Below are 16,958 nucleotides of genomic sequence, written 5' to 3' on the forward strand. Positions count from 1 at the left end.
AAATTAATCGGGCTTCCAGATTATAATTGGGGGGCTCTTTTATCTTGTAATCGTTTTATTATATATTAATATAGTGACATTATTGTAAAAAAGGAGCAAAATGGACAAAAAAAATATTTTTTCATGTCCCTGATAATGAAAATCACATTCCATTTCACTTACGGCACGTTGCAAATGTAAACTAAAAAAGAGAAAAGTAGCATACAAATTTGTATGAGACATATTGTTTTTTTTTTTTATACTTTACATTCATTATAATCTTCTAATCTATCTTTGACCGTATTAATGTAATTATTAATTAATTTGGAAAAAAAAACACAGCCATTAGTTTTTTTTTTTCGTTTGTTAGATTTTGCATTTAGTCGTTATATTTCTTTTCAGTCCCTAGATTTAAGTAACAAACATCACTTAATTTATTGAAATATAGAGACTATAAATATTAAAAAGTTATAAGAATTAAAAGCAAAATTTAATGAAACTATCAAAATTGATGACTGTGTTTTTCATTAATTTGTGATTAGAGCTGTATGAGCACATATGGAAAGGACATGCATGTGGAGCTAAACAAAAATGAGAAAATTCGTCCCTTCTAGCTGCTTGCATTATATAGCCCTTCCTAGTTGGGATACTCATGCTTTGCAGCTAGATGATCGGTTTCACTTCTAACAATGTACATCTAATCCTTAAATATGGAACGGTGATCATTAAATTATTGATGAGAGACATATTAAAGACTTCGAATAACAGAATGAAAAAAAAAAAATTCTCTTTTCTTAAAGAGTTGATCTTTTTATTTTTAAGTCATTATAGTCAGCCTTTTTAAATTCAAAATTCATTTTCACCTCTATTTTAATAGCTTTATCTTAGTTATTTTAAAGCTTTAAATGAGCTGGCTCAATAAGTTTAACCTATTTTACTGGCTCTAGTTAAAAGCGAATTATTTAAAAAAAATAAAATGAGTAAAGACCAACCTACCTTTTCCCTTAAACATGTGTTTATTCTCCCATGCCCATAATTATTTTATTAATAGTTCATAAATTAAGGAAACCCATTGAAGTTAGTTGTACAAAAACTCAACAAAGTTTACATATTTATTATGGGATTTGCAATTTCATGGGTTAAATGTAACAACTGCATATGACACTATAATATTTAATTTTGTTTAAGAAAACATGTATTCCAAGATCCAGGTATTAAATATATAAAAAGTGGCATTATTCGTAAAATAAAATAAATGATGTGATAATTTGCTTGGGATTTTGTGCAAAACACCCATTCGCATTTAGCTTACACTGCCTCAGTTCCAAAATATACGAAACTTCTAATATGTATCACATATATTAAAGGAAATTCAATTCATTCATTTTTTTTATATGAATCTCGTGAAAATTTGACTTATTTTTTTAGACTTACCCTTATTCATAACTAACACCCACAATTTCTCATGTATAATTAATCAGTTCATATTAATCAATAAAAGATAAAAATGAAAAGATATTTCTTAAAAGTTGAAACCACAAAATATCCTACATTTTGAATTAACCTTAATCTGTAGAAAATGTTCCACATTATAAACTAGAGAAGTATTAATTAGTTAGTAATTTTATTTTGGTAAAATTTTACATTTATATCTATATATCCCTATACGGTATAAAATTTAAGATTAAGGATATTAAAATGCTCCTCAATTAAGTGAAAAAAGTCAGGATTGTCCCTAAAGTAAAGAAACAATCATTTATATCCCTAAGTGATTAAGATTTTTGATTTCATCACCCTACTATTTTTCTGTCAATTTTCATAGTTAGTGGGCTCACATTTGAAAATTTTAATATTTTCAATAGGTCCCATCATTTTTAAATATTTTATATAATTTTAAAAAATACCCCTCTCACTCCTCCCTCTCTTCTCCCCCCAATTCCCTCTCTTGTTCACTCATTCTCAAATTGAAGCAAGTGGAGTAGTGATGGCAAAGCACCTAGCACGCTGATTGCAATCTTATTATTTCTAAATGGCTAGGCTGAAGAGTGCATCAAAAGTATGTTTCTATAATGGTTGGCTATGTAATATGCCTTTGCTTAATCACAATTAATACAAAAAATCAAGGTAACCATTGAACTAATCTAATTAGATTACCAAGTTGGTAATTTGTAAGAATAAGATCTCAAGTTTTTTAAAATTCAACTTGCTTAAACATCATTTAATAATATTTTAGTCAGAGTAAAATATTATTTTGGAAACATGTTATACCTTTTAGGAGTCAAAGGGACTCAAAACAATTGAAAAGTATCAAGGAATGAAAAATAGAGAGGTGCACCGCACTTGTGCACATGCATAACGGCGTGTTGCACGTATCATACATCATTTTGTTGTCAAATGATAGCAACCCAAGCAACTTCTAACATGCCCTATTTTTCCCGTCTAACGTTTGATTGAGGCAATCTAAGTGTTTATATAAAGCCCTTTTTATAAACTAGTTGATAGCATGGGTTTTATTTTTAAATTATATCACATAAAAAAGTTGAATACCCAAAACACTTTTTTTACAATTTTATACACTTTTCACAGCTCAAGGGTATTTAAAACCTCATACATGTGCCAAAGTTACATCTATCGCTTAGAACATACTCAATAGACTTACGCTTATCTGTACAACACACCATACACATATAAACTCAACAATTCTCAATTTTCACTCCCAAGCCCCTATTAATACTAAAAACAGAAGAAAAAAGTTTTAGTATTGCATAAATCAATCATTTTCAATTCCAATAATATGACAATAGTTCCTATATTTGTATTAGTATTTTGACCCTATCAACACTTAATAATCTTATAAACAACATTCTAGGGCCAAAATATATCCCAAAATTATAAACAATAACATGGTGCAAGTATATTAAAAAAAAATCCTAATTGACAATACTCTAATTATTACACAAAATAAATTAAGATAAAAGGCTTTACAATAGGAATACTCAAAATCCTAAGCCTCTTGAGTCTTCTCTCTTTTTACACCGGAGCTAGCTTCTATAAAATATTGAAAAAGAGCAGTGAGTTCAACCACTTAATAACCAAGGTACGTTTACTCTATGCAATTATTTATCAATCGATAAAAACACATAAAGAGGAGTAAAATATTTAATTTTATAAAATCGCACATAACATACATATATATTACAATATACCATTAACTTTTGATCAAATTTTTTCCACATAATCACATTATGAGACACGTTGCCATAATATAGACAACTATGTGATAATGGCTCGATTAACAATCATGATGCACATTGTCGTAATACATACAACCATGTGATAATGGCACAATTCACTATTACAACACGCCACAAACTTAGCAACTAGTGACGCATCGGATAAACATATGCATGATCAATTGCTCTTTATACCCTCATTATTTTTTCTAAATAAAACCATGAGATATAATATCAATTAAGGCTTCGTTTGCACGACTAGACTACCCAAGCTCATTGATTATGAGGTGTGACTCGATCAAAAATCACATTACTTACTTTCGGGCCACAGCTTCTTTCATTCTCGAATATCTGGGGTATTGTATAACCTAAACTAATCTCCTCAACAAACATATGGAGATGGTTAAGTTATAGTCTCTCGACAAACTATGAAACAATTCCTTGAAAAATAGTGAGACAAAGCTAGCCTTCATACATCGAAAGGCTACCATAAGTATAATATGGATTTAATCTACTTCTCTTTTTAGGCGAACTCCTACCAAAGGATTATGCAATGCATGAAACTCACTTATTTCGCAAATAAATGACTTGTTAGGTTACAAGTACGATCTAACCTATGTGAGCTTTTGTAATATTTTCATAATTATTCTTTTTCCAAAAAAAAAAATCACATGCATAATCTCCACATCATACATTTATCAGGTCAACTTATAAGTTTGTATTTTTCACATCACAATATCCTCACATCAACTCACTAACTTTTCGTTTTAATGCAAAACACAATGTGGAACTTTTCAAGTTCAAATTCATTATTATAGCCACATTAGGTTTAGTAAAGCTTCATTGGATTTTTGGCATAGCAGCAACTATAACATTCAACCATTTAAGTCAATTTAAACATTTTCAAAAACATAAATCAATAAACAAATAACTATACACAATAAGTTTAGCTTGGTTACCTTAAAGTTTTGAGAGGTCAAATAGTTACCCCTTGATAACTTGCTTCTAAGCTTTCTCTTCAAGCCCAATATGGTGTAAGGATGATTAATTTATAATTAATCAAGTCTAAATTCATCAACATTACCACATACACTCCATTTCACGTTTATTTCAATATCCAAAATAATAAAAAATCCTCACATCTAGCATTTCAAGCTTAACCATTGAGTTCATTAATTGCCTTGAACTCCCCAGAGCTTCATTAAACTCTTATATAATCATTAATAGCTCCTTAGCCAAGTTTAACAACCATAATAAATGGTATTTTCAACCATCAATGCACCCATAACCAAAACATGTAAACCCATTATTTTTAAGTTTAAATGCCTCAAATAACTTTCATTAATTTTATTTGAGTCAATGAGTTTAGACTTATAACTTATATGGGTTGAAAATCAATTTTCATTAACAAACCCTAACTCAAAAGTTCTTTAAAAATGAAGGGAAAGGAAGAAAGGAGCTTGTGGGACTTGCCTTTGATGTTTTAAGGCTCAAAATGCTCCCTAAGCTTCAACTCCTCAAGCCTTAGCAAAGCAAGTATCAAGCTCTTCATTTTTTTTCTCTCTTTCTCTTTTGTTTTTTTGCCTCAAAACATGATCTATTTCTATAGAAAATAGGCCATACACCTATAGAGGAGGCAAGATCTTGTTTGTTGGCTCCATGTGTGTGGTACACACTGCACACACTATAATATATGGCATAAAGACTTTCTTCCTTGTTTTTCTCCATTTTTAATGCCCAAATGATTCAATTTCACTTTAGTCCCAAATTTATGCCTGGAATCCCAACCAAAGGCACCCATTAGTTTCCTCTAATCACATACCACATAAATTTTACTTAATTATCCTTTATTAGGTTGATTACTAGGGTTTATTTTTTTTAGAATATTACAGACGAAGTTTTGGCACCATTTAGTAATGGCAGATTTTAGGACAATGTTAGGAGTTACAAAAGAAAAATCAAGCTTGGAGCCATTAGAAAGTCATGGCGTAAAGTTTAAATTTTTACAAGCTTGAACAGATACTTGCTTGAAAGTGTGACTTGAGGAGACATACTAAAAATATAAAAAAATGGTGAAATCCAATAAAAATATTTAAAAATTAAATGTGGACTCCATGAATAGTAAATTTTGATAGAATAGATAACATGGTAATGGAATCGATAATCTTAGTAATTGAGATATTTAAATGATCATTTTTTAACTTTAGGGATGGCCTTGATCCTCTTCATTTAATTGAGGGGTATTTTAAACCCTTAACCTTATAAAAAATGGTGGGACTTGTTAAACATATTAAAAAATTCAAATGTGAAGCCCATCAATGGCAAAATTTGATGGAATAAATGGTACGGTGATGAAATTAAAAATTTTAGGGATTGGGGGAAATAAATAACCCTTTATTAACTTTATGGATAGCCTTAATCTTTTTTGTTTAGTTGAGAGGTATTTTAAAGCCTTAATCCTAAAATTTATAGGTTATGAGCAAAGTGAGGCTGTGAGCAACCACATGCAAGGCTACAACTAAGCTCATTTAGTTCACATATACAAGCAAACCTATTTTGTCCACAAAAAAAAAAAAGGCAAGACTATTATGGGCTCACTTAGTTAGTTTTTTGTTTTTTTTTTATCCAATGAATTTCCACAGTCGGCAATCATGAGACTAATTTCTTAAAGAATTTGAGTATCATCTAAAATGTTCTCTTCTTCCAAACAATACTTTTCTATACACACCTTCAGGATTTATTTTTTTGGCGCAGGCTAGATTCTTAAAAGAAATTTCCCAGCCTAAGCCCATTCAACTATAATATATATTTTTTGACATAAGGCCCATAAATGGGGCCTTTCAAGAAAATTCTAAAAAAAAAACCAACGGAACAGGCACCTTTCCCTTTCCATCCAGTGACTCATGTTGTTGGGTCAACTAGCTAATCTGCATGATTGGGGGCCTTGTCCAGCCCAATCTTTGTCATATGTTCTGACAATGACTAATGGCATATGAAAACGTTGAAAGCCCATAAATAGCAATTAATTGATGAGCTTTTCCGGGGCAGTAACTGCCAGCAGACAGAAATATTTGTATCTATGATTAAACAAAACCAACGATTAAGGGATTAAAAATATGTAGAGAGGATTTTCTTGTATACATTACTTAAACACATTAATTTTCCTTAATGAAAATATTTGTGTTTTCCACAAAATTTAATTGATCTTTGGAAAGAAAATCGACATGTTGTATTTCTGTACTCACAACTAACAATTTACAATTTCTCTCTCTTTTGTTATCAAATTGAAATTAAGTTCTTTCATCTCCCAAAAAAAAAAAAAAAAAGTTCTGCCTAGCTAGGATGCTATCATGGCAATTAAGTTCCGACATAACTAACAATTGCGTAAACAAGAATGTGGACGTGGGAACGGAAGAAGCCCCATTGTTTCTTCAATTTTACGTGAGTCTGAATTGCTTGCCCAAAACCCAACTCTTCATAACATAACTAACCATCCCGTCCGTTGGATTGCGTAAAGCTGTGATTCGCTGCTTGAATCCTTCCCAAAAGAACCGGTTTTATTTCTCGCGCGATTCTCCCTGCTCGTCAAATAGCACTGCATTTTTCAGCTCCCTGTTCCAGCTCTCTCAATCTAAGCGACGTCGTCCTCTCCCCCCGCTTCTTCATGGGGGCTCCATTCCTCGATCTCTAAGGAAGCACCCCAAAACCCTTTCAGATCCCAATCGACTTTAATCTCAGATGGCTTCCTGGCTTAAGGCCGCTGAAGGTATCCATCGATCTCCCTGCTCCTGTCATCTACATTCCGAATTCTCCCTAATTTGACTGTTTCTATTTGGTTCATATGGACTTTGAGCTTCCAGTGCTATTAGTGTGTCACTGGTTCGACTTGCTTGCCTTTTAGCATTCTACAGGTTTCGAGATTGATCTGGTTTCCCTTGCAAATTTTGTGAGTTATGGTGATGTCAGTTTTCGGCTTACTGTCTTTAGATGCTTTGATCCGATGTTAAAAGCATTTAGTCAAGTTCTACCGGATTGTTTTGGATGTTTAATATCGGTTTCAACTATGATCATGAACTTCACATCCCAGCTCCTTGCTGATTTGTGGGTGTTGTTGACTAGATAAAGATGTATGCTTCAGAGGAGAATGCAAAGTATGTTTAATTTTTTGGCAAAGAACCATAACACTTTGCCCAAACTTATGAATGCTGTTAAGGCTGCCCGACAGAAAAGGATTACCGCTTTCAGATTAACTGCATTGCCAGTAAATCTTCAGCAATTTCGAGTGGAGCACATTTTCACTTTTAAATTCTTTAAGGGGTCACATTTTTTTAATCACTCAGGAGAAATTGTACTAAGTTTAATTGGTCTCTTGCCTCCTGTATTTTTTCCTTGGAAGAAGCATTGTCATTTGGGGTCATTTACTTTTTGTAGTTTCCCCCCTCCTTTGAGTTGGGTTGTATCATCTACTGCAGCATTAAATAGGAAGTTTCTCTCTTCCGCCCCCATTTTTGGGTCTGTGTATGCTGCTCATATAGAAGCAAATTCTAACTTATGACATATTCCTTTTCTATCTATTTGAACAGATTTATTCGAAGTTGTAGATCGAAGGGCCAAGCTAGTTGTCAGCGAATATGCAGATGAGCAATCAGATTCTAAGTCTCCAGGTTTAGATTCTAGTTTGTTTGGCTTATGGTTTCTTGTCTATCACAATCAATTCAGGCACTGATGTTTGAATAGTGACTGCTTAACCTGAACTTAATCCTGGGTTAATTGCTATAATTATGTGTCGTTTATTTACTAGAAAGAATATATTTCACGCATCTGATGGTTAACAATGGCAGTTTTGCTGTCATTTTGATTCACCATTATTAAAATTTACTGGATAGATGTGGTGAGAAGCATATTGAAGTATAACTGTTCTCTAAGAGAGAAAATAACAATAAAAAGCTCCCTTTTCCAGAATAATTCCATATTTTACAATTCCAGCTATAAAGTATGCAGTCCAACAAATTTTTCAAGCACGAGTGCTAATATTTTCTTTAACCTTTCTGACAATTAGCTTCTAGTGGGCAAGGATCTCAAGGCAAGAGGACAAAATCAAAATCTAAGGTATTGCCTCTGAAGTTTATCCTTAAGCAACGTTCTTATAACATGAACCTTGATCACATCATAAACTATTCTGCAGGCTCAAAAGGGACAAGCTGTTCCATCTCCTGTAATTAGTGACACCACAAAGGAGCAAGGTGGCGTATCAGAAGAGTCAGTAGATGTAACTTCTCCAAGTAATAAGTTTGATTCCACAAAGGTTCAAAAGGGATCATCGATCTTGTCTCCTGTTATTAATGATATTACAAAAGAGCAAGTTGGCACACCTGCAGAACCAGTAGATGTTGCTACTGTGAGTGAAAAAGTTGATCTTAATCTTGTAGCTGAGAATGACGGGAGTGCTTCTATGTCTACAAGCCAAGCTAAAAAGGAGCAGCCAGCAACTGACAAAATGCCACCCTTGTCAGGCACTTCATCAACAGAAGTGATAACTAATGATGTGAATAAGCATGAAATGGACAATGTGGAGGTCTTAGTAGATGATAATAATGCTGGACCTTCCACTCTTTCTGAAACCATTTCTACAGACGTCCAGCTTCCCAAAGAGAATGCTTCAGATATCCATGATGGACATTCCTCTCCATCTAACAAAGGGATTGAAAGCCCCAATGAAAATCAATCAACTGATACTGGCTTAATTATGGACCCTGGAAATATGGATGCTGATTTAAAAAAGGGTCAAGAGAGATCTGAATCTCTGACCTCTGACACTGCTTCTAATGGTGATGTTCTTTGTAAAGATACTGATTTAATAGTTCAATCTATTGACAATGGAAAGAGCCAAGAGGATCATAAAACTGAAACCGATAACTCAAAGAAAGTACAAGATCAACTTGATGAGGTGTCATATTTATCATAAGAGAGAAGTTTATAATTTGTTTCTTCAAATACTTATCCTCTATTGAATTACTTCTGATTAGTTTTTTTAGCTGGTTCACAGGCTCAAGGACTGCTTAAAACAGCAAAATCTACTGGTCAATCTAAAGAGGCAAGGTTAGCTCGGGTAAGAATGCTGTCAACAAACATTTCTGTCATCCAAGGCCTCCCTAAATGGGAGAGGCCTGATTACAGTGGCATATCCTGCAGATTGGTTCTGGGATCTTAGCAATAATTTCTTCCTAATTGCTGGTTAGACATCTAGTTGATGTTTTCTTATTGTTGTTCAGGTCTGTGCTGGATTATCATCCCGACTTCAAGAATACAAAGCTGAAAATGCACAGCTGGAGGAACTTCTTAGTGCAGAGGTGAAGCTGCATTACTATTCCATGTTTAAAGGACTAGGTGTTATCATGTTTCTCCAATAGAAAAATAATTAATTGTTGCAATATTAAATTAATGCTAACTTTACAGAGAGAGTTGAGTAAATCTTATGAAGCTCGAATGAAAGAGCTACAGAAAGATTTGTCTGAATGTAAAAGGGAAGTATCCAGAGTAGAGTCAAATATGTCTGATGCCTTGGCGGCAAAGAATGCTGAAATTGATACTCTTGTCAGTTCTATGGATGCTGTTAAAAGACAGGCAGCATTATCTGAGGGAAATCTTGCTTCTCTTCAGGTTCTTCATAGTTGAATTGAATATTTTGCTTGTGTTTTTTTTCCCCTACAGCTACTATCTGATCTACATGTCCTGCATCGTTTTCTTTAGTCCCTTGCAAAAGTTTTCTCCTTCAATGAACACACTGGGTCGCTCAAGTGTTGGCATATTTGAGTTTGGCTGAGAATGTCACCTAGTTAATGTATTCCTTGAAGTTTAAGTGAGCTCCTTTTTCATTTTATCATTTCTACATACAGATAGAAATATAATTAGCCAACTATCATTTTTCTACATATAAAAGTAAGAGTTTAGCCATATAATTTCAATTACCTACTGTGTAGTTTTCAAAAGATATAACTTGCTAGAAATGCACAATGAAATATCTGGTTTGCATGCAGAAGATATTGTCTAATAGACCCTCCCCAAACATGATATGACCTGCTGTATTCGTCATATGATAATGAGAGAGCTGCATATATGAAATTGCTCTTTCTGTGTCAGTGTAGTCTCTTTTAGAAAATATCATTGAGCTGTTATATGCGTGTCTTTTTGTTGTAAACAAAAACCATCAGCTAACTATGGTGACTGAGTAGCTTGTTCACTTGCCTAATTATTTTTTTCTCTATGATTTTGGCTTAATTACATTTAATCAGGCAAGCATGGAGTCTATTATGAGAAGTCGAGAACTGACAGAGACAAGAATGATGCAAGTAAAAGATCTGCTACATTTAAGATTCCCTTAACTATTCTGATATTCATGATTTATAAAATGAACTTTTGCATTATAAAATTTTTATTCTCATAGGCTTTAAGAGAGGAGCTAGCATCTGCTGAACGAAGAGCAGAAGAGGAGCGTGCAGCTCATAATGCTACCAAAATGGTCTGTAGCTAGAGTCCTTATTTCTTTTTGTACCTTTTGCCTTGTAGCTTTCTTATTCTGTGATTGGTGAGACAGTCTGCCATGGAGAGAGAAGTGGAATTGGAGCACAGAGCTGTTGAGGCATCTACAGCCCTTGCAAGGATACAGGTAACTTGATCATCTAGTAAAGTAACTGTATTTATCCTTGTGTTACTAAGCTGGTTATATTTATTTTTCCCCTGTTAAGCTCTAAGAATTGTAGAACCATTTCTGACATCAGAGCATTACATTTGCATCGAGTAGTTAATTGCTTCTCGTTTCAGAGAATAGCAGATGAGAGAACAGCAAAGGCCACAGAACTGGAGCAGAAGGTGGCACTTCTTGAGGTACATAGGGAACATTTAATTAGTGATTTTTTTTTCAAGAAAGTAAGGGAAAGGCTAAGTCTGATTGTTAATTCTGAAATAAAGGTCTAGTAAATCATTTTTTGAGCCTTCTGTTACTAGGTTGAGTGTGCATCTTTAAATCAAGAACTGCAAGATATGGAAACACGCGCTCGTCGTGAGCAAAAGAAGTCACCAGAAGAAACAAATCAAGTAATTCAGGTACTACTTAGGCATCTCATTATCAATTAATTTTCCTTGCTGTAGGTCTCTTTGTACATTATTGTATTTTAATAAACTACTTATTATAATAGAGCTGACACCCTACATGTTTCATGGCCTAAACTTTTTCAAACAACATTTAGTATGATGTAATGATGCATCGACTCCATATTAGCAGGTCGTTACATTATTCTTGTGAGAATTTCCAAGCATAAGTTATATTTTCCCAATCAATAAAAACATAAGCAGGTATTTACCTACATCAGTACTAGAATAATTATATTTTGTGACCCTACTTTGACATGCATTCTCAATGAATGTTGTGTATCATGTGGAAGTGCAGACTGGGAGTCTGGTCGTATCAACTACTTGCATCTACCCTGCTGTATATGTTCAAATGTAAAGTTTCATATGTTTAGATAATAATGACTTAAGTTTCATACATTCAGATTCAGGCGTGGCAAGAAGAAGTGGAGCGTGCACGCCAGGGTCAGAGAGATGCTGAAAACAAGCTTTCTTCTTTGGAGGCAAATAACTTTTAATTGCATTTAATATTTTTATGAGATTATAATTTTCCATCTTTTAGGTTGAAATTTGCTTACTAACATTCATTATTTCTGAGTTCAGGCTGAGTTGCAAAAAATGAGAGTTGAAATGGCTGCCATGAAGAGGGATGCTGAGCATTACTCTCGTCAGGTATTGCCTCTGATGTGTCTTACTTTATTTACAAGTTAACTCTTCTTGTCAAACACGTGTAAATACACAAAGCAAGGCCGCTGGCTTTTTGAAATTTCATAGTTTCCCACATAAAATTTGTTATTCAATTTATGAGAAAAGCTGTCAAATCGTAAATTGAAAAGCTTAATGTTTGAATTGTGGATCATAAACTATTGTATATTCATATAGCTGTGCATACGCTTAGGCATGTACATTTGTCCCTTGTGGATCTTTCTCAAAGTTAAATTAATGTAATTCTGTCATAGATTTAAGAATAAAAATCTATGCTGCATCATATCTTTCTGTGTGTGAACAAATGGCATCAAATGAAGTTGGTTGAGGTTATTTTAAAAAAACGTTCCTCTTTTAATCTAAGTAGTTGCATCTCCTATAATGTTAGTGCTAATTCAATTTTTTGAATGTTTTCCATTAAAATTTTTCCGTACCAGTAAAGACAAGAAAAATTTAATATAATGACTTTATGAAATAAGCTGTGACCTTGTATCTTCAAAAATAGCCTTGTTCATATGTGGACGCTGGAATTATCCATGATGTCTATTTTCTTAGATTGCATGGAGACACAAAACCATGTTTCTAAAATTAGCTGGACTCAGACTTGATTACACAGCTGCATTGCTGGCGGACTCAAATGTCAAACAACTTCGTTGTTTTCTGCTGATTTCATCAATTAAAAGCTATTATTAATTTTATATATTACATAAAAAGGTACTTTCGACATTATTTCTTGACAAGGTGTTATACTATGTTAATTTTGCTTGAAGTCTGCTAGTGATTTCAAATGGTTTTAACTTGAAGATACAATGGACTTGGCATTTGTTTTAATGGTTGAAAATTAGGTGGTCAGGATTAATTTAACCTAGCAGACATAAATTCACACCTTCCCTTGTGAAAGGGGTCCTTTGAGTTTTCTGTAAATTGGCAATCATATGCATCCAGGTATTTTCATTATAATATGCTAACTATGTTATGTCAATCGGATGTTACCATTGCTTTAAAATTTCTGTAAGACTGTAAGTCTCTAACGACCATTGGAGGAGTAGTGCTTCATAATTTTACTTCAAATGCAATCTTCCTTTTCTTTTGTGGTTTTGGATGTCCGTTAAAACTGGAACTAAATATGCCTTTCTAAGATGTTATGATGTCATGGTAAGGTTGGAAGGCTGCACTTGTACTAATTATAGTTATATGACACTCTCAGGAGCATATGGAACTTGAGAAACGCTATCGTGAGCTAACTGATCTTTTGGTAATTCATTGTTAAATTTCATTTATTACCCGTGATGTTTGATTATGTTATCTGTTACAAATATGCATTCCTGTTTGTCATTTCTAGTACTATAAGCAAACACAGTTAGAAACCATGGCCAGTGAAAAAGCTGCCACAGAGTTTCAATTAGAGAAGGAAATAAAGAGGATTCAAGAAGCACAGGTATGTGTTATGCTATCTTGGCTGCTTAATTGATAGTTTGCTCCACACAAGTTGAAATCAGTGTCATTCGAACAGGTAGAGGCTGAAAGAAGTCGAGTTTCCCGACGGGCATCATCCTCATCTTGGGAAGAAGACACTGAAATAAAACCCCTTGAGTATGTGTGTCCTGTTTATTTTATATCATCATCCTTGTTTTCTGTAATATATTTTATGAAGGAAGCTACTAAAGGCTTGAGCTTAACTGGTTATGTGCTTGCTGATAGGGATATGTATGTCCCTACCAGCCCCCATTGCAGAACTTAGGTCCTCCCTCATTAGATATAAAGGAACAAGAATCTATAATGCTTCAATCTGTTTAATCAGTCATTTTTTACGTCTAAATATGAAATCTAATTCGTTTCTGGGATTCTAATTTGTTATTGTATTTGGAATAAATGTATTTTTTCATTGCAATTTAAAAATTAGCTCACCTGTTTGATTGGTTATGCTTGCTGGAGTAATTTGTTTTCATTTCCAATTGTGGAATCAGGAAAATGACTTTATAGAATTAATATTGCAGGCCTCTTCCCGTATATCATCGTCATTTGGTCGGTGCAAGTGCTCAGGTATAACAACAAACATACTTCAAGTCATTTGCAATCTCCCTTCAGCACTAATTCTGGCTTAATATTTGACACGCTTGATACAGTTACAGAAGGCAGTGAAACTGCTAGATTCGGGGGCTGTGAGGGCCACGAGATTTCTCTGGCGGTATCCTACAGCTCGAGTTATTTTGTTTTTCTATCTGGTGAGATTAGTTCAGAATGTGTTTAGAAAGTCAAATATTTGGAATAGGATACCACAAAAGGATTTGAACTCTTTGATAACCTGAAGAAATTGTTCGCAGGTGTTTGTGCATCTCTTCTTGATGTATCTGTTACATCGCCTTCAGGTAACAATGTTCAGCTGATTGCGATATTTATAGAATATAGTTTATGACAATTACTAAGACAAGCAAGCATGTAATCCTTTAGATTATCAAATTTTGTTGACTCTGGATGTATTTTCTTATCTATTTAGGAACAAGCTGACGAATTGGCTACCAGAGAAGTTGCAGCATCTATGGGACTTGCTAACCCTACTTTACCATGAGCATCCGGATGTTCCAGGGCCAATCGGTTTTACTCTATTTCTGGCCTTATATTTTGAGCATATAGCCTATTTATCTGCTCATGATCGCTCGATAATGGCGCAGCAAATTACCAAGTATGGAACCCAAAAATGGCACATAATAAGCCCGCAGTCTTGGTTCATCTTTAGCTAGGCTTTTGAGAATCTACTGCGCGTTGGGGTTTGGAAAACAGAGTTAGGGGAAGCCGAGCTATTTTAAGTGGTGGCTGCATCCCACATTGTTAGTGTGGCCAGTGGAGATGATTGGATTTATAATTGCGTGTTTCGTTCTGTCTCTCTCTGTTTTTTTTCCCCGTTGGTGCACAGAAATAACAGAGTGGAAGAAAGTTCTTAGGGCCATTGCCGATACCGACACTAAACTTGCATATAGCAGATCTTTTTTGTCCTAGGAAATCTGGTTGCCATGATTATTATTTCTTTAACCGAAATGTGAATATTCAATACTGAAAAGGTACCAAATTTCGGGTTTCTTATTCTTGTAGCCATGTTATATTATTAATATCACAGCTTCGGAGGCCGAGCTAAAAAGGTTCAGGAGCTTCACTCAAAGCCTCAAACCATTCTTTCTTGGACAGAAGTTTCGAGGTTTTTTTTTTTTTTTGTTGTTTTTGTTAAAATAGAGGTGAGATGAATCTCATTCAACAAAAATACTGTACAAGCGATACAGAAACATCACCACGACGCAATCTATAAGAGACAGGAGAAAAAATGCTGCCTCAAAGAAACTAAACAGTGTACCTATTGTTGAAAAAGTTACATAATTCAGTAGCTCTAAGATCACGTTTATTTATTAAAATAAAGTATAATAAAATAGATTAAAAAATAAAAATAAAATGATTAAAGAATATAGATGAATGCATTTATAAAAAAAAGAGATAATTTAGTTGAAAGGTTGAGACTTATGGTTCATAAAATTTTTAAAGGGTGTAATAATTATCACATTTATAATATATATTAATGAGTTTTCTTAAACTTATCATGGGAAGAAAGATGATTTAGTTTATTTTTATCTTAATTTGTTTAATTCATTTTATTTCATTATTTTCTAATAACCAGACGGACTAAGTGTGTAGTTTGCTATGGAAATGATTTCATTCACAATGCCACAAGTTTAGATGGCTTCCTGGCGAAATTCGCGTCTGTTTCTCACTTGCAACAGCCGACAGTTTCCGGCACATTATACCGAAAGTGATCCTCCAAATCTTGATGCTGTTACGAGTTTGAATATTATTAATGGAGATCCAAGCATCAAAAGGGGCTTCACTAAAGGAGCGAAGGCACTGGCTTGGAACAATGAGCCTCCAGCTTAGTGCAGCAGGAGGACTTTTTCAGGGTATACTATTACATTTTATATTTAAGGGATTTGAGAGGATCTTAATTATATAAATAAATGTGCTGCGCAACTTATTAAGTTAATTTTTTTTTATAAAAAAGTAATAGCTTTGTGATAATAGACTCTAAATCGTCAATCCCTCCATGAAAAAGTTTGCACATTGTGACTTGAGTTTCCTGTCTTTCCGTTGATTGATTATGAATATTTTTTTTTATAGAAGACAATTTTATTTAAGATAATGTTTATGTTAGAATATTTATGTTTGATTTACTTTCTTATCCTAACACTCTATTCTATCCTCACTCTTGTTGATAAAACAAAGTCATTCATTAAATAATAATTACAAATCAATGTAATAAAGATTATATAATTTTTTTTTAAAAAGATAACTTTAGATCCATGTATTTTACTCGTATTTTATTATTAATTCATATACTTTTATTTTTTATTATTTTAGATCCCTTCATAAATAAAGTATAATGATTTAAAATAATAAAACATAAAAATACAAAAATCAAAAACATTAAAAAAATAAAAATTAATAATAAAACGAGAACAAAATACAAGAATATAAAAATATGTTTTTTATTTTTTTTTTATAAAAAGATCTTGATTCCATGCATCCCTCAACTACCCCTAATTTGTTGGCACTCTCCCCGTTCTCCACCTCTCCGACATAACCAAACATCGGTGGAGTTGGATAACTACGCGAGACGTACCGATTCCATCAATCATTACTTTTTAAAAAAAAAAAAAACACACACATCAGTAGAGGGGGCTATATCAACTTTTCATCATCAAATCAAACTATCATACGTTATCCTTTAAATGTTTTAGAAAACATGATATTAGAGTTAGTAGTATTGAACTGTCTTGTTCTGCAGTTTGGTGCTCAGTCTCAAACAACTGTCCTGTTCTTCAATCAATGAATCCGGCCTCATCATCGTAAATGTGCAAACTACAAACACAGTTT

General features: G+C 33.5%; 1 protein-coding gene across 1 annotated transcript; it reads left to right on the forward strand.

The window, feature by feature from the left end:
• Positions 1-6,642: 6,642 nt before the first annotated feature.
• On the forward strand, positions 6,643-15,201 carry LOC129320721 (golgin candidate 1). Its single transcript, XM_054966290.1, has 21 exons — positions 6,643-6,978; positions 7,796-7,876; positions 8,272-8,321; positions 8,398-9,159; positions 9,259-9,321; positions 9,485-9,562; positions 9,669-9,872; positions 10,505-10,561; positions 10,657-10,731; positions 10,807-10,878; positions 11,034-11,096; positions 11,217-11,315; positions 11,765-11,842; positions 11,943-12,011; positions 13,252-13,299; positions 13,387-13,482; positions 13,558-13,637; positions 14,042-14,087; positions 14,171-14,269; positions 14,369-14,413; positions 14,542-15,201. The coding sequence occupies exons 1-21, from the start codon at positions 6,951-6,953 to the stop codon at positions 14,611-14,613; spliced, it is 2,265 nt and encodes a 754-aa protein (XP_054822265.1). The 5' UTR covers positions 6,643-6,950; the 3' UTR covers positions 14,614-15,201.
• Positions 15,202-16,958: the final 1,757 nt, after the last annotated feature.

The sequence above is a fragment of the Prosopis cineraria genome, unplaced genomic scaffold, assembly GCF_029017545.1.
Source record: "Prosopis cineraria cultivar Desert tree isolate PC_DT_omini unplaced genomic scaffold, ASM2901754v1 PC1, whole genome shotgun sequence".
Classification (NCBI taxonomy): Eukaryota; Viridiplantae; Streptophyta; class Magnoliopsida; order Fabales; family Fabaceae; genus Prosopis; species Prosopis cineraria.

Coding starts and splice junctions, on each gene's coding strand:
- LOC129320721 (XM_054966290.1), top strand. CDS start 6,951: ATGGCTTCCTGGCTTAAGGCCGCTGAAG. Junction 10,562..10,656: donor CAGAGACAAGAATGATGCAA/GTAAAAGATCTG, acceptor TTATTCTCATAG/GCTTTAAGAGAGGAGCTAGC. Junction 10,879..11,033: donor CAGCCCTTGCAAGGATACAG/GTAACTTGATCA, acceptor TTCTCGTTTCAG/AGAATAGCAGATGAGAGAAC.